The 27,026-nt window shown below is 36.2% G+C and overlaps 1 protein-coding gene across 5 annotated transcripts; it reads left to right on the top strand.

The window, feature by feature from the left end:
• The first annotated feature begins 377 nt into the window (after positions 1 to 377).
• Positions 378 to 25,224, top strand: UPF3A (UPF3A regulator of nonsense mediated mRNA decay). Of its 5 annotated transcripts, none has more exons than XM_074192134.1 (10): positions 384 to 887; positions 3,437 to 3,543; positions 5,886 to 5,992; positions 6,783 to 6,881; positions 6,990 to 7,100; positions 11,492 to 11,547; positions 11,640 to 11,798; positions 17,043 to 17,203; positions 20,063 to 20,137; positions 24,147 to 25,224. In XM_074192134.1, the coding sequence occupies exons 1-10, from the start codon at positions 585 to 587 to the stop codon at positions 24,280 to 24,282; spliced, it is 1,314 nt and encodes a 437-aa protein (XP_074048235.1). In that variant the 5' UTR covers positions 384 to 584; the 3' UTR covers positions 24,283 to 25,224. The 5 variants fall into 5 exon arrangements, 4 of the variants coding, with proteins under 4 accessions (XP_074048236.1, XP_074048235.1, XP_074048234.1 ...); XM_074192133.1 differs by having other exon boundaries at positions 386 to 887; positions 20,063 to 20,301; positions 24,147 to 24,300; XM_074192132.1 differs by having other exon boundaries at positions 389 to 887; positions 20,063 to 20,357.
• The last annotated feature ends 1,802 nt before the right edge of the window (positions 25,225 to 27,026 follow it).

Genomic DNA, 27,026 nt, shown 5'->3' on the forward strand with positions numbered 1-27,026 from the left:
CATTTATGCCATTCCCGATCACCCTGACTGTTGGCAGCACCCGTATTTAGCGTCTGACCGTTTCTCAGCACCTTTAAACGTGAAGCATTTTTATTGTTAATGGCCCGGCATTAGGGATCAGCCTAGTTGTACCCTCCCCGGACGTCAGAAAGGGGGCCCGGAGCTTTGGAATAACGTTTCCCCCACATTTGGGGCCGGGCTCACAGTGCGGGGAGACAGCAGCAATGCGGCGCGAGCGGGCACGCGCCCCGAGGGGGGACGCGCCCCGAGGAGGCCCGCTGCGCAGGCGCGCGCCCCGCCCCCCGGCCCCGCCCCGCGCCGCCTCTCCCCTCGGATTTCGTCTCCGGTCGGCGGCGCTTGCGCCCTCCGGCTTCCAGCGGAGCCTCCCTCGGGCCGCTGGCCTCCCGCTTGCCGGGCCTCGGCTGCGTCTGCTCCTTCCCTTCCCCGGCAGAAGCGCGGCTGGCGGGCGGGGCCGGAGGGGGGCGGGGCGCGGCGCGAGAGCCGAGGCGCAGATCTCGCGAGGTTTCCGGACACTCCCCGAACGGGCGGGAGAAAGAGCCCGGGGCGGCGGCGGCGGGTGCGTGATGCGGTCCGAGAAGGAGGCGGCCGGCGGGGCCGGGGGCTCGGGCGTCGGCGGGGCCGGCCGGGGGTCGGGCGGCAAGGAGAAGCCGCCGTTGCCGCCGCCGCCGCCGCCCCTGCCGCCGCCCCCACCGGCATCCGCCCGCGGAGGGGCAGCGATGGAGATCCAGTTCCGCCGCGAGTCGCCTCGGCGCGAAGTGGAGACGCCGCCGGCCGCCGTGTCGGCCTCGGGCTGCGGGGGCAGCGGCGGCGGAGGCGGCGGAGGCGGCGGCAAGCCGCGGGAGGAGAAGAAAACGGTCCTGAGCAAGGTGGGCGCCGGGGGGAGGGGCGCGGGCGGCGGCCGCGGGAGCCGCGCCTTCAGGACCCGGGAGAGCGCCCGGGGCGCGGCCCCTTAGACCCGCGCGGAGGAAACGGCCCCGGGCCAGGATGGAAGGCGCCCGGCCCGGCGCGTTTTACCCATCCTGGGCCTTTGGCCGCGGCCCCACCGTGTAACGGACTTGTGTTAGGGACGCAGGCCCTGCCCTGCCCACCTCACCTGGGACCCGGGCCGCCTCCTGCCCACGGCTCTCACTCCCGTCTCGTCTTTGCCACCAGCCCTTGACGCTGTGCAGACGCAGGAGAGCCCGAAAAGTAACGTTCCTGAGCCTTTCTGTTAGACGCAGAGAATTCCCATCTCGAGTGAACTCTTAGTGTTGAATTGGGCCTGGGAAGGCTTGCGGGGAGTTTATGTGCCGAAGGCAGAAAGTTGTGAAGGAAATGATAATGTCCCCTGAATAGCAATAAAGGAAGCAGCTGTAAATAAAAGCACGATCTGAGCCTATAGCTTTTAAACTTACGGGATGGAAATTAGTTGTGAAGAAAACCATGCTTGAAAAAGGCAACTGAGAATTTTAAAAAATTGTAATGACATCGTGAGAGTTGAGAAATGTATCCAAAGAAACAAAATAATTACTTTATATGTAAGAGAAGTAAAAGTGTAATCTGGCTATTTTGAAAGAAAAGCACTATCTATATATATATATATATATATATATATATATATATATATATATATATTTATATATATTAGTTTTTTTGGCAGGGGAAATGGGGTTAAGTGGCTTGTCCAAGGTCACAGAGCTAGATAATTATTAAGTGTCTGAGGCCGGATTTGAATTTAGGTCCTCCTGACTCCAGGGCAGGTGCTCTATCTACTTGCACCACCTAACTGCCCCTAAAAGCACAGTATTGAAGATGGAAAGGACCCAAGTGAGGAGGCATTAAGGGGGAAGTGGCATTCTAGTCCAATTTATACTAACATAGAAACTCTTTAACAACATCCCTGAGAAGTCCTTATCCAGTTAAAGAGCTTGAAGCCCTCTACTACCTCTGAAGTAGTAGTCCATCCTGTTTTTGAATGGTTATAATTGTTAGCAAACATTATTGAACCTCAATCTGCCTCATTCTAACTTCTTTTGCTTCTAGTTCTGCTGGGCTTAAACAGAATAAATCTAATCCCTCTTCTACAAAACAACTCATCAAACACTTGATTCTAGGCTATCATATATCTTCCAAGACAGCTATTCTCCAGGTTAAATAGCCCTGGTTCCTTCTAGTGAACCTTCTATTTAATTTTTCTCATCCCCTCACCATCTTGATCACTCTCTTAGACACACAGCAAGTTGTCAGTATCCTTAAAAAAAACTCTGTATTCTAGAGGTAGAGTACAGCAGAATGATCACCTATCTCGTTCTGTTCTCTTTCCTATCTTCAATCAACCAAGTATCACACTGCCCAATCCATTCATATTCATCTTATCCAATGGCAAAATGTCAAAATACTTTGCCTACTTTTAATTAAAAACAAATTTCATTTCTCTTACTCTGGTCACCCAGTATTTTCAAATTCTATAACAATACAAATAAAAATGCATTTAGAGTAGAGAACAACAATTTTTGTTCAAGTAACAGTTTTTTTATTTCTGCAAGGCAGTAGAGTTAAATGACTTGCTCAAGGTCACACAGCTAGGTTATTATTAAATGTCTGAGGCCAGATTTGAACTCAGATTCTCCTGACTAAAGGGTTGTTGTTCTATCCACTGCAGCACCTAGCCAACCCAAATAGCAGTTATTTTGAAGGGTGAAAAAAACCTTTCAGAATTATCCTTAATTGATTCAAATATTAAAAGTAATTACGAATCTTGGGCAAGTTACCTAACCTAAGTTTCTTCATTAAAATAAAGGGGTTGAAATAAATGACCTCAGAGATCACTCATAGTTTTGATCTTGTAAAAGTCTTGAATTGACTGGAAAGTGGACAACATTTTATATATCTTCTTTCCAAAGAAATTGAAAAACCTTAAGAGGACTATTGACAATTAAGTATTTCATATATTTTTGATTCACTCATTTTTGTGGAAATGTTTATAGTCATCTCTAGTCTATAACAATTATATATAATCTAAAGTCTGAAAAATATTATTTCAATTCCTACCTCTAATACCCCTGACCAAGTCATTTAAACTCTTACTTACTGGGTCATAGAAATTAGGCACAGATTCTTCAGGTACTCATATATTCTAATATGTCGTGGGACCTTTAACAGACTGTCTTTTCTATAATAATGAAAAGGTTATAGATGAATGCATTCAAGAAGACATCTAAATAACAGACATTTATTGAAGCAACATCATTAACACATTTTGGATTCTAAAGTCCTCTGCCTTTTATCTTAATATAGTCTTCATTCTTTCCCAAAAATGTGTAGCTTTAACTCTTAATTTGGGCAGGAGCTGGGTCTGAGTATATTTTATACAGACTAGACTTAGTTGTCATTTAAGAAAATTAAATTTAATATCTATTTTTCTTGAATTTTTCAGGTAGTTATTCGTCGACTTCCTCCCAGTCTGACCAAGGAGCAGCTAGAGGAACAGTTACATCCACTTCCTGCTCATGATTACTTTGAATTTTGTACAGCTGATCCCAGGTGAGGAGGATCTATTTTTCAACAAAGAATTACTGTCCAATGATGAACAATTATTTCTCCCCCTTTCTATAATCCCTTTCATACCTCTGAATCACTGCATATATTTTCTTTAAAAATTACCACTCTTAATCAGTAAATATTTTTATTTGTATTACTTGTATTTCTTCATTTATATCACTAAATAGTAATTTGTTCCAGTTTTCCAGAAGACATGGGAAAGAATTCATCTTCAATGGTTGAACTAAATGGTGACTAAAATCAAAGGTGGAATTATGTTAAAATTGCTTTTTTCCCCTTTAGTGTTATGAGTTACTTCATAGTTTGTTGATGTTTCAGATGAAAACCATGACGAAAAGGTTATTAAATTTCCCCTGAAGGCAAATTTTAGAATATTTATCTCTTATTTATATTTGAAACCAAAAGAATAGAGTTGTATCCTTGACATATAATTTTGTATTGTTGTTTGTGAACATTTTGTTTTATGAACCTTTTTAAGTGATTGTTCCTCAACTTTACAAACTGATATTTTAGTTTATAAGTTTAAAAATGAGAAATTTTAAAGTAGCAAATCTGTACAGACTTCTAGTTACTCTCCAGAAGCAGGATGATACATATTGTACAGTGATTCCAAATCAACTGATTAGATGGTTCTCATACCATTTTGTGCCTTTAACAGCAGAAGGATTTTGAATCATCTTGAGTAGCCAAAACTAAAGAAGCAACCAATAAATTTCAGTCTAAGTAAAAATATAAAGATCTGTTGAACTCAGAATTCTATTCAGACAGAAGTATCAAGGGAAGTCTTGGGGAAAGGATATGAATTGGATCATTTGCAAAGGTCAGGATTTCACTCTAAATTTCACACTAAATTTCCTTGTAGTTCCACAAATTTATTACCCATTGTGTTAAGTAGGCTTCCTGTTTATCTTATCTTTTCTCTTATTTTATTAATCCTAGGTTTTGTTGAACAAATCTGGGTTCACCATTTATGAACAACTGTCATCTTTACAGTTTGAAGATGCCTAATACCTTGAGCCTTTTCTAATTTATCCTACATATCACTTTGATTCTCATTTATTTTAGTTGTATACTTTGAATATTTTCTCGTTCTATTCTTTTGAAGTGTGGCAATGAGAGCTGCTCAAAAGAAGACTCATTATAGAATTAGTTTTTCAAATATAGAATAATGTTTTGGGTGTTTATAACTCACTGTTTTTCCCTCCAGCACTTAGCAAAATGTTTTACTAGTTAGTATTTGTAATAAAGTATTGCATTTATGCATTAATGTCTCCAAGATGGTGTCTCTCAATCAGAAAACAAACTCCAAAATAGTCCTTTGACAGTATAAAAAATGTTTCACTTGTGTATTTCCTAAGGATATCATTCCTCTTAACTTGAAAAGAGAGATTTAAGTGTTTCATCTTTCTATATTTTTAATATTAAGACCACTAAAGGTCTGTGATTTTTGCAACTATCCATTTTCCTTTGCCTTCTCCTAAATTAACATCTGGATTTCTTAGTAATTGAATGGTTATATATATTAAGACCACTAAAGGTCTGTAATTTTTGTAACTATCCATTTTCCTCTGCCTTCTAAATTAACATCTGGATTTCTTAATAATTGAATGGTTATATATATATTAAGACCACTAAAGGTCTGTGATTTTTGTAATTATCCATTTTCCTTTGCCTTCTAAATTAACATCTGGATTTCTTAATAATTGAATGGTTATATTTTGTCACGAAAACTCTGAAATCATGTTGTATCTATTAGGACCCTAGATATCATCCTAGTTCAGCCTCTTCATTTTCCAGATGAGAAAAAAAGCAGTGAACGATGAAGTGTCTTGCCCAAGGTTAAGAACCACGTTAGGGAGAAAGCTAGAGTCAAACCTAGAGCTTTCTTTTTATCATGTTCACCATAAAACATGATAAACCAACATTTTATAGATTAACATTTACACCAAATTTTTAAATTCATAAATTGGTTCACTATTTGTGATCTTTATCAATATAAATAGGGATTTATTAGAGGAAATGAATACAAATGTTTCCAAGAATCCATGAGAAAAATAAGAATTTGTGTTTTTTACTCGTTCAATTTGAGAGGTAGTATGTTAGATTTTTATAATTTTCTTAACATATAATAGTAAGTTTAATATTTTAGTTATTTTTCTAATATGTAAAAATTAATCCTTTTTAGAGAGATCTTTGACATAACATTCTAGTTATTAATTTCATAAAAGATTTGATTTATATGGTCAAGATTATTACCATGAATCTTTTTTCTGATTTTTTGAATAATATACCTTAATACATTATGTTATTATTTCTTCTTTCAGTCTTTATCCTCATCTTTACTCAAGAGCATACATTAATTTTCGAAATCCTGATGACATCCTGCTTTTTAGAGACCGTTTTGATGGCTATGTCTTCATTGATAGTAAAGGTTAGATCACTGACATTTTTTAATTTATTATAAGCTTTGAGTTTATCAATTAATTTTGATTTATAAATGTGTAATACGAGTGTTTCTAACATCTTAGAATAGAGCTTTTTTAAAAAAAATATAACTATAATAAAAGGATTAATGTAATTATTGATTTAATTCCATTCAGAATTTGGACAGTAATTTAGGTAAATTAATGTCCTTAATATGTGACCATATTAACCATGCCAGCAAAAGTTTTATATACTGTGATACTATCTGACTTTATTTATCTACCACTTAATCTGGAATTATTCAAGAATGTGGCATTCTTCATAAGTGAGTTTTCTAGATAATTGAAATGTATATAAATCTTAATAAAATGTATCACATACTTCTTTTCAAAAAGAGGCTTGAAAATAATGTAACTGGTGTGATTAAAAGTCATCATGACAGCTTGCTCTTATGTATTATAATGAAAAACCTTTGGGGAAAGTGAAGCATTTTATATGTTTGTCTCTATATAAAAATTAATATCAGAGTGGTTATACTTATCAAATTCTTGGCTCTACTTTTTATAAGATTTTTCTATCTCTTGTTTTCGGGCCATTTTATGTGTATTCATATGTCCCATCACTTTCCTTAAAGTGATGTTTGAGTAATAATAAATTATGATTGCCTTAAAATTCTCCCTTTTTGTTTAATTTCTGTTATTTAAGTAGGTGATTAATTTTCTTCACAAATAAAGTACCATGTTTTTAAAAGTACATGTGATATAATATAAAAAATATTATGATATTTGCGCCCTAAGGTCTGGAATATCCTGCTGTAGTAGAATTTGCTCCATTCCAAAAGATTTCCAAAAAGAAATTAAAGAAAAAAGATGCCAAAGCAGGGAGCATTGAAGAAGGTAATACTCACTTAAAGAATACTCGATTGAAAATATGCTCAATTTAACATATTTATCTGCTAACATTTGTCAAATTTCTGGGAGATAATTTTTCTTTCTTACTTACAGATCCAGAATATAGGAAATTTCTAGAAACCTATTGTGTTGAGGAAGAAAAAATAAGTGCCAATCCTGAAACTCTTTTGGGAGAGATTGAGGCAAAGACACGGGAACTCATTGGTCTGTTTTGCTTGCTTTTTTCCCCCCCTCCCCTTCTTCCTTTTATACAGATTTTTTAGGTACTTATTCATTTTTTATTTTTTTATGGGGAAATAAAAAGATGCTATTGTATTGGAAGCAATTAAGTATACTCCCTCACTGACTGTGAAAGTTTATCAGCTTGAAAAATTGTTATTTATAATTTTCAGCTAATTGATAAATGATAGAAAAATAATGGTTCCACATAAGCATTTATTTAGGCCTTTTGAACTTATTAATCCTGGGCAATATTTTTTTCCCTGCAGGGAGAGAAAGAAAAATGTTTATGATGTCTAAATTGGTGCTCTTTGAAAAGAGAGTAATCACAGTAACTTCTCACCAAAAGAAAATTTGTAGCTCTTTTCCTATGGTCAAAACTAAGGAATAATATTAACTATTACTAAAGATTCAGATTTGACCATATACTTTTGCCTTTCTTGTTGTAAGCTCACAATGTTAGGGAATAAATAACTCTTAGTTGTTAGTATCCCCATTTAGGGGGGGAAAAGTACAAGCACTGAAGATTGAGTTATTTATACTTCAGTAAAAAGTTGATGGGAGGAAGTTGACTTAAACAAGGCTTCATACCTTTTTTTGTGTCATGGACCCCTTTGGCAGTCTAGTGAAACCTATGAACTTTTTCCTCAGAATACTGTTTTAAAATTATTGAAATAAATGACTAAATTTCAGTTAGAAGTTGATGAAAATAAATATGTAATTGTTTTCCCATTCAGGGTCACATAACTTTTGAAATCTTTCTGAAGACACAGTGGAGTTGCCTGGAACCTAGGTTAAAAACCCCTGACTTAGAGTCTTGTGCACTTAAAAATCCAGGAATTAATTAATTAATTGACAGTTCCAGTTAATTTTCAGACTTGCCAATTAAGCATGCATAGATTGTTCTCTTGTATTTAAATGTCTTCAAGTAACAATTTAATTGGTTATTATTTCTTATTAATGAGCTTTAAACCTAACAATATTTTACTCTTTTCCATTAAAACAAGGGTGACTAATAATTCAGATTTTCATCTTGGGTACTATAAATGAATGTAATTTCAGTGAACTCTTATATTATTCTTTATTTTCTCACAAGCCTGTTTCAATTTAATTATAAAAATATTTATTGATTTGCCTGTTACCAATTCGGCATTCTGTTGATCCAATATAAATTTGCTATCACTCTATCCTGAGGTGAAGGATAATTAAGCAATGGCAATTATAAGGGCCCAGCAAAACACAGAACCTTGGAAGAAAAACTTCTCATCCCATAAAGTAAAACTGAGTGATTGGTTGAAATACAGAGGTTCTTATGTAATTTGCACCATCCTTGTTATGAGAGTCAAAGGAGTTAATATATGCAAAGTATTCTGTAAATCTTAAAAGTACTATGTAAATATTGGTGGTGGTAGTTGTTATTGACAGTGATCTTGAAAATGAAACAGTATCTTTAGAGACTAATGATCATTTGTTTAAAATATTTCATGTGATCTTTTTGGACAAATGCAAGGACTTTGACATTATCTAGGAATTCGGGCAGATTTAAAATTCTTTTTTTCCCAATTTCAGTATGCTCTGTATGATGCAAGTAAAATCATTCCCAGTCTTGAAACTTGAAAGTAAAGAAAGTCCTAAATATAAACTCTCTTCCATTCATTTGAGAATTACTCTCTTTTAGAGTCAAAGGCTTTCACCTCATTGTAGGTGGACTTTTGTTCCAATTTGAACTTTTTCAGGAACTTGGCAGAATTGGCTTAAAGAATTGGGAAGTGTTAGGAAATCTAGATATTAATTATTACACTAATTAATTTTGTCACTTTTAATGAAAATATTTGAATAATCTCCTATATTAGAATTAAAAATCAACAAAAGTGATCAGAGGGGTGATTAGGTGGCACAGTGGATAGAGCACCAGTTCTGGTGTCAGAAGTACCTGAGTTCAAATCCGGCCTCAGACACTTAATAATTACCTAGCTGTGTGGCCTTGGGCAAGCCACTTAACCCCATTTGCCTTGCAAAAACCTAAAAAAAAAAAGTGATCAGAAAGGGAATTATTTGAGTAAATTCTGCAAATGGAATAGTTTAGACTTTTTGGATGAAGATGTAATTAAAAGATTTGCCCAAATAATAAATTTGGGGGCTTTGAAATATATATTATAACATGAATCAATATCATGTATAGTAGTAACCTTTTAACTGACTTGTCTGCCCTGCTGTATATTGAGAAAATCTAAAAGGAAAAAACAAAAGTTATTTGTAAAGACCTTTTGCTTTTCATTTATTTCTGCTTGTTCTTAAAATATTGCTTTAAATGAGATGGGTCAGGTAAAAGAAATTATACATTGTACTTCTTGTTTTTCCCCCCCACTCAGTATTATTTTGAGATGCTTTTGTTCCTTTTAGCTATGATACCTACATCCAAGTACATGCTTGGAAATCCGTTAATTTTAATGATAGTAGTATATATCTAATGGAATTGGACTATAATATTTTTCCTTTCTGTTATCGTTTCTACCTATTTAAATATGAGTTTTAGTCTTCTTGCAGATTGTTCCTTTTTCTTAAGGAATTTTTATGACCAAGTGAGGAAAATGAGGATTAAATAATGGTAATGTCACTAATCATATAGATAGAAATTAAGATAGTAGTCAGTTTTCTTTTTTTGGGCAATAGATATCAAAGTCTCGCCACTTTTATGTGCACATTACAATAGAAAAAAAAGATTGATAGTCTATGTATTGAGAAGAATTTGACATGTAAGTCACATAATAAAGCCATATGAGTTGAAAGTCTTGAGCATCTTACCATCATAAGCTAGATCTTTTAAAGATTTGGGTCACATGTTTCCCAACAGACCCTGTCAATTCTTTCTAAATAAGATCCATTCAACTAACTCTGTAGAGGCTAACTGGCCTGCTTGGGTGACCTTAGTTAACTTAATGCATAAAGTCATTGTACAACCCAAAATACTGGAGTTCTTTCATGAGTTTGTGGACCTCTATAGGCCATTATTATGCCATGCATGAAATTTGAGGGAGCAGTAATACCCTTGTTAAGATTTTATTTAATGTGCACATAATAAAGGAGTTCCACATTTCTAATAGTGATTCTCCTGCTTAGCTAGGTGATATAGTGAATAGAATGCTGAATTTTGAGTCAAGAAGACTTAAATTTGAATCTTGCTTCAGACAATGGTTTTGTGACCCTGTGCAAATTTGTTAACTTCTCTGTACCTCAGTTTCCTTATTTGTAAAATGGTTCTTAATAACAGCATCTACCTTAAAGGATTGTTGTGCTATTGCATGTAAAGATGAGTAAAATATGCTGCAAATCTTAATAGTACTCTACAAAGTTAAGCTTTTATTAATTTCCCAAAAGATCCAGGGGAAAATAGCTACGAGATTTATATACCTGAGTTAACTCTGTAGGCTCAGTTTGACCTAGGATCAATTTGAGTTATTGGAATACCTGGGAAAGGCCTAAGCTGATTACTTGAGAAACATTTTTTTGCAATTGGATATCCCTGAAGCTACCCAGACTCACTATAGAATGGGTCTAAACAATCTTGCATATCATTTCACATGTCAAGAATTTGATTCTGCAGAACAAGAATGAGTCACTCATTGTGCCTTGAAACAAATGCCTATGGTCCTACTCTGCTGTAGATTTGTATTCTGATCTTCACCTAAACCAAATTAAACTCTATCTCTAGGGTAAGGGCATGACATGTTTCCTGGGACATTCATTCCATAGTGTTTGGTGCTTTGTGCGACACTACTGTCACTTGCAGTCATTAAAAATATTCTTCAAGGTTGGAAGAAATATTCTTAAGGTGTGTATTTTATGTGGTTCTAAAATATATGAGGCTGATTTATTAGACTATAGGAATTAAAAGAATTAATGTAATAGACATGAAATTTCTTATTCTACTTTCTTTGGAGAGTAGATAAGGAAGCTCTCTGTGGGGGGAGAAAATTATATATATATAAAGATCAAATAAATATAGTATTGTCTAAATGTGTCCTTTATATTAGTAATAAGCACAGTTGTCCAAATTGGACACACAGGTGATGTATGTGTAGAACAACTGAGAAGTCATATGCATTGTATTTTATTTTAGTGGTATGTTAAAGCATTAATAAGCCAGTTACCAAATCATCATGTCAAAAATTCTGCTAACTCTGTAATTATCAGTGTTAATTGTCATGATTGATTGACCTAGTTGTGAATGCTTTCCAACATTCAGATTGTGTTCACTCTTGAGATGAAATGAAGAGCACTGTTTAACGCTTATTTCATTTAAATATTTTTTTAAAGTACAAGTAAAAGACTACTTTTAGGAGTTATATGCTACATCACAATTTTTTGTGTTTTAGCTAGAAGAACAACACCTCTTTTGGAATATATTAAAAATAGAAAATTAGAAAAGCAGGTAGGTTTGACCTTTCATCTGATGAGAAATCTTTCTATTTTCTGCTTACTTTTATTTGGACCATTTATATAAACAATTCTCCACATCTTCAGAGAATTCGAGAAGAAAAAAGAGAAGAACGAAGGAGAAGGGAATTAGAAAAGAAACGCTTGAGAGAAGAAGAGAAAAGAAAACGTAGAGAAGAAGAAAGACGAAAGAGAAAAGAAGCTGAAAAACAAAAGAAAATTGCTGAGAAAGAGATAAGAATTAAGGTAATTTGGGTAAAGATTTTTAAGTTATTTCAAAAAATAATATATTTGTCCAGTGCCTTGAAGTTTTCAAGGGGTTTCTATATGAACACTACTCATTAGCTTTAAAATTTTGCTTCAAATAACTGTTGTATGTGGCATGTGTTTAAAAATAACTAAGATTAGGGATGTTTGTGTTTGTATAAAACTTTTTCTTGCTATAAAATGAACAGATTTACCTGAAAATCAGATTTTCTATGTGTTTTAGATTTTTTTTTCAAGGCAATGGGGTTAAGTGGCTTGCCCAAGGCCACACAGCTAGGTAATTATTAAGTGTCTGAGGCCATATTTGAACTCAGGTATTCCTGACTCCAAGGCTAGTGCTCTATCCACTGCGCCACCTAGCCACCCCATTAGTATCTGTTTTAACCAACTAAAAAATAACCAACTAAAATTTTAGCCTGAAGAACTATATGTGTATATGTTTTTATATATTTTCCACATTCTAGAGCTAATCTTCTCATCTAACTCAGGCTCACACTGAGATCTTTCCCAATCAATCAACAAATATTTATATATCTGTGCTAGGTTTTAAGGGTACAAAATGTGGCAACAGCTTCTATCAAAGAGTACATGCTAATGAGGAAAATAGCATAAAAATATATATAGCACACATATAAACACATACCAGATGACAATGGTATGCTGAATAGAAAGCTAGAACTGAGAAAGGGCTCACGTGGAAAGTGGCGATTAAACTGAGTCTTTTTACAAAAGCGAGGTTGCGGACGGCAAGAGAGGAGCATCTCTTAGGTGCTCTCGAACAAAACTTAAAAGCTAAGGACTCTTAACTACATTTTCAAGAGACAGAATCCACAGAGGGATCCAGTGAGGCAGTTCTCCAACCCAAGGTAACTTGGAAAAGAGCAGAAAGGCTCTGCTCCACGTGGTTGGAGGGGTGCCCCATCAGAGGGGCGGCCCGCCAGAGCAAAGGAACTTCAGCCTCCCCAAGGCAGCCCCAGGGCAGTGGGAGCCATGGCTCACAGCAGCGAGGGCAGTTTCCTTACTGACACCCCAGGGAGCACCAGGCACAACTTAGGGGATCAGCGGAGGGACCTCTGCCAGAGCCAGCACAGGAAGCTCAGCTCTCAAGGTACACAGCAAGCTGCAGGGTGTGGCAGCCCAAATCCAGAAGCCAGTAAGCAGGAGCCCCCAGGGCATGAGTGCTGAGCCTACAGACAGAGTGGAGAGAGACTGCCAAGCTCTGTCCTCTGTCCCTGGAACAGGACTCTGGGGTTCTGATCACATTCAGATCCTGATCGCAGTCTAGGCTCCCCATAAAACTGCAAGGGCCCCCCCCAACCTCAACCCTGTGGCAAAGGGGTGCACTTATGGTCATTCACAGACCAGGAGGGAAGACAGCCTCACACAAGGAAATCCTTGTGGGGGGGGGGGGTGTTCTACTAATACTCAAAAGCTCGGGAAGCACCCCAAAACCAGGCTCAGGCTAGGGAAATGAGTAAGCAGAGGAAAAAAGAGGAACACCATTGAGAATAATTTGCCTGTGATCCCAAGAAGGATCAAAACACTCAGTCTGAAGATGAGGAAGTCCAAGCTCCTGCATCTAAAGACTCCAAGAAAAAAACAGAAATTGGGCTCAGGCTATGACGGGGCTCAAAAAAGACTGAAAATCAAGTGAGGGAGATAGAAGAAAAACTGGGAAAAGAATTGAGAGAGATGCAGGAAAAACTGAAAAAGAAGTCAACAGCTTAGTCAAGGAGATCCAAAAAAATGCTGAAGAAAATAACATGTTAAAAAACCAGCTTAGGTCAAATGGATAAAACAGTTAAAAAAGTTATTGAGGGGGTGGCTAGGTGGTGCAGTGGATAGAGCACTAGCCCTGGAGTCAGGAGTACCCGAGTTCAAATCTAGCCTCAGACACTTAATAATTACCTAGGTGTGTGGCCACTTAACCCCTTTGCCTTGCAAAAAAAAAAAGTTATTGAGGAGAATAGGAGGCACAGGGGATAAAGCACCTGCCCTGGAATCAGGAGTACCTGGGATCAAATCCGATCTCAGACACTTAATAATTACCTAGCTGTGTGACCTTGGGCAAGCTACTTGACCCCATTTACATTGCAAAAACCTAAAAAAAACAAACAAGCAAACTCTCTGAGGAAAACAAATCCTTCAGACAAAGAGTAGAACTCAGGGAGATTTCTGATTTTATGAGAAATCAGGACTCAATACTTCAAAACCAAAAGAATGAAAAATTAGAAGAAAATGTGAAACATCTCACTGAAAAAAGCAACAGATATAGAAAACAGATTTAGGAAAGATAATTTAAAAACTATTGGAATACCTGAAAGTCATGACCAGGAAAAGAGCCTTGACATCATTTTCAAAGAATTATTACAGGAAAATTGCCCTGATATCCTAGAAGCAGAGGGCAAAATAGAAATGGAGAGAATCCACTGATCTCCCCAAGAAAGAGATCCAAAAAAAAAAACCAACCCCCAGGAATATTATAGCCAAGTTCCAGAACTCCTAAGTCAAAGAGAAAAGGTATTACAAGCAGCCAGAAGCGCACAATTCAAATATCGTGGAGCTGCAGTCAGGATCACACAGGACTTAGCAGCAGCAACTACATTAAAAAGCTCATAGGGCTTGGAATATAATATACCGGAAGGCAAAAGAACTTAGAATGCAACCGAGAATCAACTACCCAGCCAAACTGAATGTCCTCTTCCAGGGGAAAATGATGGACTTTCAATGAACCAGGGGAATTTCATATGTTCCTGTTGGAATGGCCAGAGCTGAACAGAAGGTTTGATCTTCAAATACAGGACTCAGGTGAAGCATAGAGATTGGAGGAGAAGGGGAAAATATGAGGGACTTGATGATGAACTGCATGTATTACTGTATAGAAAAAATGATACTGATAATACTCATATGAACCTTCTCATTTAATAGAGCAGCTAGAAGGAGCTTTTATAGATGAAGCACAGGAGAAAGCTGAATTTGAAGATATAATGTGGTGTAAAAATGGAGTCAATAGATAAAAGGGAAATGCAATGGAAGAAAGAAAAAGGAGAGGAGGAATAAGCTAATATATTTCATATAATATTTTTCTTTATTACAATGAGCTATTGCAGTGATATGGAAGGGGGGAAGGCAAGGGCGAATGAGGGAATCTTCACTCTCAGCAGAGGTGGCTAGGAGAGGAAACAGCATATATACTTAATGGGGTATAGACATCTGGAGTAACAAGGAGACGGGGGGACAGGGGGAAGGGTCGGGGATGTGAGTGATGGTGTAGAGGATGGACCATGGGGGGAGAGTGGTCAGATATAACACATTTTCTTTTTTTACTTCTTGCAAGGGGCTAGGAGTGGATGGCCTGTCTGGGACCATAGGGCCGGGTGGATGCTGGGCCTAAGGGGTGCTAAGGGGGCTCGGGGCCTCTTGGCCCCAGGGCCAGGGATCTGTCTGCTGCGCCACACAGCTACCTTACAGCAGAGACAGAGTGAAAGGAGAGAGAAAATATAGTTCATGGTAGTGGAGAAGTATGAAAGGAGGGAGTTGTGATCAGCAATGGCAATGGTGGAAAAATATGTAAGTAACTTTTGTGATGGACTTATCAAAGAATGTGATTCAACTGCGACAGAGTTGGTGGTGTTGGAACAGAGACTGAAGCACATTTTTTATTATTATTATTTTTTGGAGGGTGTTGCAGGGCAAATGGGGTGAGTGGCCTGCCTGGGGCTACACAGCTGGGTGATTGTTGGGTGTTTGAGGCCAGATTTGGACCCGGATGCTCCTGGCTCAAGGGCCAGTGATCTGTCTGCCACCTGGCTACCCCTACTATTATTATTACCATTTTATTTGGGGTCTTTTTTGGGGGGGGTTAGGGCAATGGGGTTGAGGTGGCTTGCATGGGGTCACACAGCTGGGTGATTGTTGGGTGTACGGGGCTGGATTTGGACTCGGGTGCACCTGGCTCTAGGGCTGGTGCACTGTCCACTGTGCCACCTGGCCATACCTATAATTATTATTATTTTTATTGTTTTTTATTTTAATTTTAATTTTTGTCTCTCCCCTTTACTTCATAGCTCATGCGAGTCTATATTTTTTTGTGGGGTGAAGGGGTATTATGTTTACTCTTAAATAAGAATATTTTAGTAATGTATAAAAGACATTATTTGTACAAAGAAAAATAAATAATTATATCCTTTAAAAAAATATATCTCTTATGTTTTACCTTCCAAAAAAAAAAACCAAAACAAAAGCAAGGTTGCCAAAGAATGGGTGAAAAGAAAGTACAGTTCAGGCATAGGAAATGACTTATCCTGTGTGAAGACCTTATTGCCTGTTGATTTTCAGTAATGATCTGGGCAGTTCTCTCTGGAAATTTGGTGATCTTTTGAAGGAATCATTCCTCAGAGGCAGACCAGGAGTTAACATTGCACTTGAATACCTGAAATAAATATTGCCTTACATTATTTATATTTTAACTCATTCTATAAAAATATATATCACTCTGCTGGATTACAACTCAAAATATAGTCAACATGAGGGATTTTAAAACCTGCACTGATCTCCCCCCCAAAAAAAAAATTTAATCTAAATTTACCCATGATACTCAAATTTCTAAGACTATAACAAAGAGTAAGGGAAATACTTAGGAAAGGAATCAAATAGAACTAAAAGTCAAGTGAAATGTTTCTCAAGTTACTATCAACTAATATTCTATTTCCGTGTCTATGAACCAAGAAAAAGAGTATTACATTTTAGAGAGTCTTTTTAGACCAGGGATTCTTAACCATTTTTTGTGTCACGGGTTCCCTGACAGTTTGGTGAAGCCTATGAACCCTTTTTTCCAAACCATGTTTTTAAATTCAGAAAATAAAATTATATAGGGTTACAAAGGAAACCCCTGATAATTTAAATAAAGTTATCAAATTAAAAAAAAATTAGTCCCCAAGTTAAAACCCCTGTTCAAATGATTCCCTAGCAGCTAAACAAAGTCTTATGGACTGATTAACTTTTTTTGTGTGTGATTTACTGGTTGTTTAAACATCTATGTGGGGGGGGGGGGGCAAGCTAGGTGGCGTAGTGGATAAAGCACCAACCCTGGAGTCAGGAGTACCTGGGTTCAAATCCGGTCTCAGACAATTAATTACCTAGCTGTGTGGCCTTGGGCAAGCCACTTAACCCCATTTGCCTTGCAAAAACCTAAAAAAACCCCTCAAACTATGATTTTTTCAGCTTCTTAAAAAACCTGAAAAGGGAGAGGAACCAGCAACAGAGAAGCAAAAAGAAAAAGGAGAGGAAGCTGATATTGAAGAAGGAAAATGGGAAAAATCCTCCAGCTCTGGAAGCATAAAATCCAAACCTTTGGAAAGTTCTTTGAAGGAACTCAAGGAAAAGTGAGTCATAATTCACAATCACAATAAGTGTTTTGTCAAATTATGTCATTTAAAAAATATGAGAAATTCTAATATGTGTACCCATGTCTACATTTTATATTTTTATCATAAGCCATCTAAATCCCTCAGGAACAACAATCCCGATAGTGTTCTGTTTCCTCAACTGTAATGTGCTCCCAAATAATGAGTAATGTGTTATGGAATAGTGGTTCTCAAATCCTAGCTGCAGCCCTGGCAAGGGCAAATATTACAGGAGGCCTATAGATCCATACTGCAGTAAACTTTTGCTATTTTGATCTTTATTAGCTTCCATAAAGTATGCAGCATAACTCAGTAATAAATGTACTTACGTTTACTGTTTTTCAAACAAAACATATGTAGATATTTTGAAGCCAAATACAAATTCACCTCAAGTGTTACTGAATTGAGTGATTTTTGATTATTCTGTCTTTTCTTAATTAATAGATTCTAATAATTTTCAAAAGGTTTGGGAGCCCCTTATTGAAAATAACATTGATAGTATACAAATTACCATTTTTAAGTGGATTTTCCATTAAGAATAGCAGACTGGGGGCGGCTAGGTGGCGCAGTGGATAGAGCACCGGCCCTGGAGTCAGGAGTACCTGTGTTCAAATTTGGCCTCAGACACTTGATAATTACCTGTGTGGGTTTGGACAAGCCACTTAACCCCATTTGCCTTGCAAAAACCTAAAAAAAAAAAAAAAAAATAGCAGACTGAAGGTTAACTTTTCATTGCTGATACCTAGTGGTTTGACCCTTAGTCTTGTATTTCCATTATTCAAAACCAATACCTACTTGATCAATGCTGTACTCTATGAAAAATCTAGGAATAGATAAATCATTGGCCTCAGAGGCAATGGTATACATACATACATATATGTATGTATGTAAAAGGGCATTGGGACCACCCCACCATTCTGGATTCTTTTCTTCTATTTAACTGATGGCGCCACCCTGAGCAAAAACATAACCTCTCTGGGTTTCTATGTTTTTATTTTTAAAAAGAGGAGGTTGGACTAAATGATCTTATGACTTAAAATTTTAATTCTATGTTCATTTCTACATGCTATTTTAAAAACCTGTTTCTGGAAGTTAGTGAGATTTTGTTTATGTACTTTTAAAATGTGATCACTCTTCCCCTTTGTAGTTATGTTTGAATTTAATTAGTCAACTATTTGGATATTATAGAAAGATTAATGAACAGGACTGCTATAAGTTTTAATGATTTCCATGATATTTTTAAAAATGAAGTGTCTGTAGTTTGAAAATACTAAATAATGTTTCTCATGTTAGAAGGGTTAGGTGGGTTATTAAGATGCTTATCCTGAGAAATAACCTTTTAACATACTCATTATGAAATAAATAATAGGCCAAAGTTCTACTGGAAAGTTGGTACCAGATATAGACATAGAATTGTCTTCTGATTTCCATTTCCTACCATTACATGGATTCTTTTACGTGGTTAAGTTGTAGATAGAAATATAATATGCCTAGTTTCTTTTCTTACAACATTACTGAATTTATTATAACATTCTCTTTTCTATATCTTTCTTCTTCCTTTCCCCCTTTTTCTCCTTTATCTACCTTTCAAATTACATTTTTTTTAAGGTTTTTGCTAGACAGTGGAGTTAAGTGGCTTGTCCAGGGCCACACAGCTCGGTAATTATTTAGTGTTTGAGACCGGATTTGAACTCAGGTACTCCTGACTCCAGGGCTGGTGATCTATCCACTGCACCACCTAGCCACCCCTCAAATTACATTTTACAATATTCTACAACAGGACTCTCCAACCTTACTTTTACAAGTTTTTATTGAAAGAATAGACAATATATTTTGATTTGCCATTTTAGTGAGACCTTTACTGGATTTCATTTACTAAATCATATAGTAAACCCAGAGGGGGCTGCATAAAATCAGACTGTGAGGTAGTACCTGTAATGATGCCACTGCTTACCTACCATCCATGAGAGATGCACTTTGAGTTGTTTTTTCTAAAAGCAGAACCATAGAGTGGGGTTCCTGGGGCTTTGTCACAGGACACTGAAGTTAGAGTGAGTTTGAAGTAATAACAGCTCTTAACATATTTCTTCTCATCCCAGGAAGTCACATACCCAAATACTACCCTTCTTTCCCATTCCCATGTCAGCTCCTCTTCAGGGCTTTGCCAGAGAAAAAGTAACAAGAACCTACCATGTACCTCTCTGACATTGGCCCTACATTGTATCCGGGCAGGAAAGACCATTTTGGAACACAGCTGAAAAGGACCTGAGAGCATAGGAATGGGGAAGAGAATTAACAGCATCCTTTCCCTATCACTCATAGAGTGTCTGTACATGATCACAACCCGAGTCACCTGACCCTCATTTGTTGATGATGAGGGTCCTCTTATAGCATTGGTCTTCAGCAACAGATTGATCATAAATTTAGCAAAAAGGAAAGGACCTCAGAGATCATCTAGCCAAGCTCTTCACTTTTCAGCTAGAGAAACTGAGGCCTAGGAAAGATTTAAAGCCAGGCTCTCTGACTCCACCATGTTGTCTTGTATCTGTTTGAATGAACAAGTTAGATATAATACTGATGCCTAATCAAAATCAATGTAGATTTTCTCATTGTGAGATTATTTACAGTGACAAGTAGGAAATATGGGATAAATTCCTCAGTATCTTTTGCCTGGCATAAAATAGATCATGAAGTGAAATGGTTTAAGAAGCAACCAGCATGCTACAATTTTCATATATATGGTAAAATTGCACTTGCTTCATTTCCATGAAAAATTCAGATGGCTATAGCTAATCTGAGCAAATATTAAACTTCTACTAATTTGTTATTAAACCTCAGGTCACAAAATGACAGTGATAAAGAGCAAAGGGATATGGATAGAAGATTTCGAGAAAAAGAACCTGAAAGACAAAGGTATCGCTTGGACGATGGCAGAAAACATAGAACTCATTATGAGTTTGACAAGTTTTTGAGAAGGAACGAAGACGAGCTGAAATGGGGAAAAGGATACAACCAAGACAGAGGGAAGAAAGGGAACCACAACTACAGCTTCACTGTGGAGGCAGTAGACAAACTGGGTAAAGAGGACAAGTGTGATGACATGGCATCCAAAAAGGAGCGCATAAGAAATAAGGTTCTTTTATTCATTTAGGATAATCTTTCATTTCTAAAAACTATATACTTCAAAGGTCAATGGTTTTTACTTTTGCAATCTAAAATGATCTTTTTCAGCAATTGTTCTTTGTTTAAATGGTGTTTTTAAAAGAAGAAAATTAGCTTTGATTCTCTCTGCTGTTTTTGTTTTTGTTTTCACCAAAAACCAAGTCTAGCTTAGAACTTAAGATCTAGAGCTTAGAACATTATCCTAGGTAGCTAAATATTTTGAACATTCAGTGGCAGTCACTAGAATAATTAGCATTATTCACCAAAAAACTATAAATATCAAAGTAGAAACTAAACCAACCAGAACTTGTTCTAATATCTGAAATATTCATTAATAAAAGGTTTTATTCAGCATGGATCCAGCACAGTTATGGAATTCATTGAACTATAGTCAGAATATTATCCTCCAGTATAATAAGGAGAGCATAATTGACATTTCATTAACTGATATTATATATTATTACTGCTGCTAAGATTATTAAGAAATAATTGAAGTAAAAATTCAAGAGCAAGGTCTGCATAGTCAGTATAAAGCACAGGATTAAAATAATTCTCATTTTAAATAACTCATTTCTATAATTCATATTGGTATAGGTATTTATTTTAGATTGTGTACAGATTACTTTAAAAAGTAGGACCTAGAGATTCTTAAGCTTTTAAAAGCACTTTCTGAAATTTTAAATATCAAAAAGATTTGGATATATTATTAAATTTTCCATAAAATAAAGATTAGAGAGTTAATTAAATGAAGTCTACTTCCAGTACTAATTGTTAATTTTAGCTAATAGTCTTGCTCTTCACCCAGATAAAAACTTGTTGCTGAATTTGCATAATTAATTAGATAATGTTTAATTTCTTTAATTACTTATTTTCTCATGATAGTGGAAGCCAGGAAAAAAGAAAATATCCAAGGACATAGCTAGTATTCAGATCAAATAATCAGACCCAGAAGAAGAATTGAATTGCCTATAAGAGAACATGTATGCAATTCTTTATCTTGTGGAATTTCACAGAGAATGAGATTGTTCTTGTAGAAGCAACTGTTATTGGTGTATATTTTTTTCTCAAACAGCCTTGTAAAATAGAACCAGGCATCTTAAGCCTGACATACCATGAAGGGGAGAATACTGGATTCCTGATCTCAGTTTAGCAGCTTCTTTTGTTTTCTCTCCCAAAGAAGTTTCCAGTGTTTTCTATATATGTCAGATTCTGGACTATAAAACTACACATTGGGTTATATTCTCTTCCATAAATCATTGCTGGGACCATCGGGAGAATTGACAGAGAAAGTTAGTTGGAACTGAAGATTGATGGGTACCTGGAAAAGTAAACAAAAGGAATGGAGAGTAAATGTTTAGAGTCCCTGTTTGAAGAGTAAGAATAATGGGCTTTAGTTGGGGGGCGGGGTAGGGAGGAGAAATTTGCAAAGGAAGAGTTTTTTTTTTTATATGAAATTTCTGAAAAATAGGAGATGGAGGTTATCAAGGATAAAATGTCAAAAGGAAGAAGTTAAAATTTTGTTCTCTGCCCAGTATACCAATTTCAGGAAGAAATTACACTTTCTCCATGTGTTTTCTTAATGATATAGACTACATTTGGGGGGATTGGTTGTGATTTCTCAAAAAAAATTATTTGGAAAGGATATGTGAGGCAACTATATTTTTCTTTGGGATCTGCAAGCCAGTATCCTCACTGTAAAACAGTGACTTACTTCATCTAACCTTTTTTTTTTTAATGTATGCCAAGCTTAGTAAACCTAGACTGTGATTTTTATTATTTACCTGCTGAGCAATGCCCCAAGTAGAGACTATATTGACTTTGAATTTTATCCATTTAAAAAAATAATAGGTCCTAGACAGCTGGGTTCCATAGTACTGGCTCTGAAGTCAGGAGGACCTTAGATACTTAATACTTAACAGAGCTGTGTGTCCTTGGGCAAGTCACTTAACCCCATGTTTTGCAAAAACAAAAAATGATAGACCCCAGTTTCAGATTTCAAAACTTGCCTCAGCTAGTGTCCATAATGAATCTAAAGGTCTTGGTAGTTTCTTGATATTACAAAATGGACATAATTCAACTGTATATAAGGTTCTTGTATTGGCTTGATTGAGAAAGCAAGTGTGCTCTTTGCATTTTATTCAAAAATTTATATGAATGCCATTTTTTTTTTACCGTTGGTATAAGCAATTAATTTTAATGATAGCATAACAGTAAGGTATTTACACAATTTGTGTTAGAGCAGCACGTAAAAACTTCTGTGGATTAAATCTAATGATAATGTGATAGTAATAATAGTACTTTGTATTTAATAGCCCCTTTCTAAAGAGGATCTGAAATCATTTTACAAATGGTAAGTACAAGACCAATCAGTATATTTTTTTGGATCTGATTTTGCATTCAGATCCATATATAAAAATCCTAAAAGAAATAATCAGAGCTACCAGCAATTCTTATTTACCCAGGCAAATTTGACTCATTTACAGTTATATTTAAATTGAATCTAGTTTCCATATCCTGAGTAATAGCTAGAATGCCCTCTTTACACTAAGGAATTTATTCTCCTCAAGTGTAGAGGGGATTAGAACTTCCTACTCCTCACTCTCCCACGTTTTCGTTTTTGATTAGGAGAGAGTAACAATTAGAAACGATCAGGAGAAAATAACAAGAAACGAAGAGAGAATAAGTTGACCACTTTGCATATTGCATGAACCATGTGCCATAGCTTGTTGAACAGTCTCCCCATTCAAACACTTTAAATCTATAGATAGCCCTGTACATAGGAGAAAAGTACAGTGGTCTCCAGGCTGCTACAGGCTCAGACCTTCCTTTTGCCAACTAGGAGTGAACATAGGTGTAACAGCCAACTTGCAAATGGCAGCTATGTTCTATGCATGGACAAAGAATGTGCTGTCTACCTTATTTCTTAGCACAGGAAAATGGATAGAAAAGCACTTCTTCCCCATTTTGGTGCAGATATTCCTAGATGGTATTGTATAAACCATCATTACAAGTCCAAAGGGGTTGGTCTCATACATAATTTTTAGCAATCTGTCCTTTATCCCTATTATCCCTATTCTCTAACTTAATTCTTTTCATATGTTTCCATTTTCTGTCTTCATTTGTTTAATAAAATAGTTGTATTTAGGTTTTTTTTATAAGAAGGAAGCATTGAAGCTTCATAGTACAGATAGTGGAATCCATATTGAAACTCTTGACAATTCATAAGGTTCTTGATTCATTTGTCAATATGTTTGGTTTGTGACCCTGAAAGGAACATATTTGGGATACTTCTTGTTCCACTCCACAGTGTGCCTCATGCCCACAAACATTTATAACTTTGAGGAGTGAATTATACAGATTGATACCAAGGATGCCATGGTGAATACTATCCAAGTTCATGGGAAAATTCTATTACAAACTGAATTTTTAGGATAATGCTAATATTCTCCATAAATCATTCTTGAACTAAGTAATGGCATTTTCCTAGAGAACAATTTAGCTTCAGTTAAATATTATTTGCCCATATATATTCATAGATTCACTTTATTCCCTCTCAGAATACTTGGCTTCTAAGAAAAAGTTTTTTTAAAGGCTAGATTTTTTTTTTTGCCTTGAAGATCAATTTTTATTTTCATAATTGATAACTTTTATCAGTACAAAATGATATAATATTATGCCTATAATTGCTTGTTTTTTAATCTTGATTTCAGGTGATGATTTCTTTAATGTAAATTTATTGTATTCACTTCTTTCAATGCAGGATCGTCCAGCCATGCAGTTATACCAGCCAGGAGCTCGCATTCGAACACGTACGGGATCTACAAGTAAAACTCCTGATTGCACTGCAAAGCCCTCTGAAGAGGCTTGTGATAGAAAAAGTGAGGCAGAGAATCTAGGAGGAGCTGCTTGTGAGAAGAGTGAAGAGGCAGAGTAAACCACCATGAAAGATATATTTGTCATGATTCTGAACAAATTTCATTCTTTCATAGTTAGAAAAGGACACTAGAAGTGATTCCAGTGAAATAGACCAAAACCCATTAAACAATGCATCCAGTAATCATCCTGTATGACAAAGATGTACTTTTTGTCCAGTTCCGGACTGATGTTTTCTTAAGTTTACTCTGCTAGTGTATACTAGTATTTATTTAGCTAAAAGAGAGAAAATTATCTCCTTCAGAAAATATTATGTCAAGAAAAAAGAAGAAAATTAGTGTTGCATCAGTTTGAGATCTGAGGCACTTTAAAATCTGTTCTGTGAATAACAGTAACTTCATTGTTTGCACATTTGTGACAACATGACATGTTGATACCAGTACCTCATTGTGTTTGTGTTAGTTTTCTAAAACCTCTAGTGTTGGATAAGTGTGACACAAAGTTTCCAGTTTTCATCTTGTTATAGAATTTGTAATTCAGCCTCTTTTGCCTTTTATGTTGTAAATATTTCCTAAGTTTTGACATTTACATTTTAAAACCAATCTCTAACATAAATCTCAGCTCTTCAACAATATGTTATCTGATTATATTTAAATTATTTTAGGTTTAGGGCACTGACTTAGAGATGATTTGATGGAAACATATGAGCACAAATGTTCATATTTTACTTACGCTTTGGTTGTAGGATTTATCCAAAGTAATAAAATTTAGGGGGAGGGAAGGGTAAGAATTAGATATGGCTACTATATTTGCTTTGCAATTTTTAATTTTTAATCCATTATGTCTTCAGTTGTCCGACACTATGAACTACAGTATTTTGTCCTTTTAGCTAAATCTAAAAATGTTAGTCTACCTTTAGCACTGTGCATTGAACGTTTTATTAAATATAAGATTTTAGTGTTATAGATTTGAAAGTGCAATTATTATTTTTCAAGATCTTTAATATATTGAGATTGAAAATATAATTCCTCCTACTTATGTTTAAATTCACCCGATTAGAATTTTTGATATCCACTAATAAAAGTTTTTAAATTAATTATTATAAAATAAAAGTGCCATAGGGAGTTAGATTTTAGGAAATTGATGACCTACAAAATGTGCAGTCAGCAAATATTAGAAAAGTCACAATTATGGCTTCATGTATTACACACACACACACACACACATACACATAAACATAAGTATATAAAACTTTAGGACTTTTGAATTACACTGGATATTATGTAGTTTTAGATGGAGAAAGGCCTCAGTCATCCACCAATGGGCTAACCCAACAAACTAGAGAATGCTCTTTCTTGGACTTTTCATGGTTCTAAAACCAAAGATGTCCCAAGGGTCTATACATACCAGAAAGGGTGCTACATTTGGAGTCATAGGGCCTAAGTTTAAATTGTGGCTTTGCCACTTAACTGTAATCTCAATCAAGTCATTTAACTTCTCTGGTTTCACTTCCTTGGTTGTAAAATGTGAGTGAACCAGATGACCTCTTAAGGTTTCTTCTAGCTCTAAATCAGTGATTCTATATTCTCTTGACTATACAAAAATCAGTAGCATACCCTTTATTGGGCTACCTAAGAATCCTCCAGAAAGAAATGAAATCTGTAATTTTCTTACCTAGGAGGCTAAAAGATATATGATTCTTAGTCTCCACCTTTAGACCTCCCTAAATGCCCAGATAGGGCATAGCAGAGAGCAAATTTTGATTTGGCTCTTGGAAAACTAGGAGACCCTCTGACAAAATAGTGAGAGGTGCCCATTGAAGTGTGCCAAATATGACCAGTCATTTTTGAGAATTTTCTTTTTAGCACTTCATTTTTGTACTGTCCTTTGCCATTTATGCACTTTCAAATAGATCATCTCTAATTCTGGGCTAAGAAGTAAAGACTTTAAGTGACTTGTAGTCACATGATTGGTGACATAAGTCAATTTTAAAGCCTTTATTGTTAAATAAAACTTCTCAACCTTTTTTTTATATTATGTGTCACATAGTAAAAGTGCCCAAGAAAAATTCTGAATTTAGTAATTATGGTTTATCAAGTTTTGTCAGAAACAAAATTCTCAAGGGGCCCTAGGGCTATTTTGTCAGTGAACCAGATGATGGTGGATTTTATGATAATTTCATTTCCCAAGAGTTTTACTTTCTTAATTTCAGTTTGAATTCCAACATTTAGTTTTATTTAATTACTTGGCAATTTACCTGTTGAAAAATCTTTTTAATTGCTTTTGAGTCCTATGTTTAGAATTCAAATCATTGATAGATTAACTCAGTCTTACCAGTAAATTGTGAATAAACACTTGAGTTGTTCTTCAAGCATAAAGTTGATATGCATAAAATTCTTGACTTTCTCTTCTTTTCTGTAAGCCATTTCTCTGCATACAAATAACAGCCAAGAGGTTGTGTGTCCTGGTGCATAGTGAACTATCCTGAAAGGCAAGAAAACTCAAGTCCTGCCTCCGACCAATTCACAGGCTGAGTAACTGTGCAAAGCATATAACCTCAGTGCTACAGGCACCTCTAAAGCCAGAAGTTACTGATGAACTACTCATCTGCTTTATTGGAAGGAGTTGCCACCACAGGAGGTCTCTATGCTAGGGAAATCTCACATTGGACTAGTACTAATAGTAATAACAGTTATAGCCATGCTGATAATCCTAATAGTAAAATACTTGATAAGCACTCCTGATAAAACTGCCTGGCAATATATTT

The sequence above is a fragment of the Macrotis lagotis genome, chromosome 6 (genome assembly GCF_037893015.1).
Source record: "Macrotis lagotis isolate mMagLag1 chromosome 6, bilby.v1.9.chrom.fasta, whole genome shotgun sequence".
NCBI classification, from domain to species: domain Eukaryota; kingdom Metazoa; phylum Chordata; class Mammalia; order Peramelemorphia; family Peramelidae; genus Macrotis; species Macrotis lagotis.

What these genes read in the sequence shown, in the direction of transcription:
- UPF3A (XM_074192132.1), top strand. Translation starts at nt 585, where the DNA reads ATGCGGTCCGAGAAGGAGGCGGCCGGCGGGGCCGGGGGCTCGGGCGTC. An exon ending in TTTTGTACAGCTGATCCCAG is followed by an intron (nt 3,544 to 5,885) that starts GTGAGGAGGATC and finishes TTCTTCTTTCAG; the next exon opens with TCTTTATCCTCATCTTTACT. An exon ending in AGAAAGAGATAAGAATTAAG is followed by an intron (nt 11,799 to 17,042) that starts GTAATTTGGGTA and finishes TGATTTTTTCAG; the next exon opens with CTTCTTAAAAAACCTGAAAA.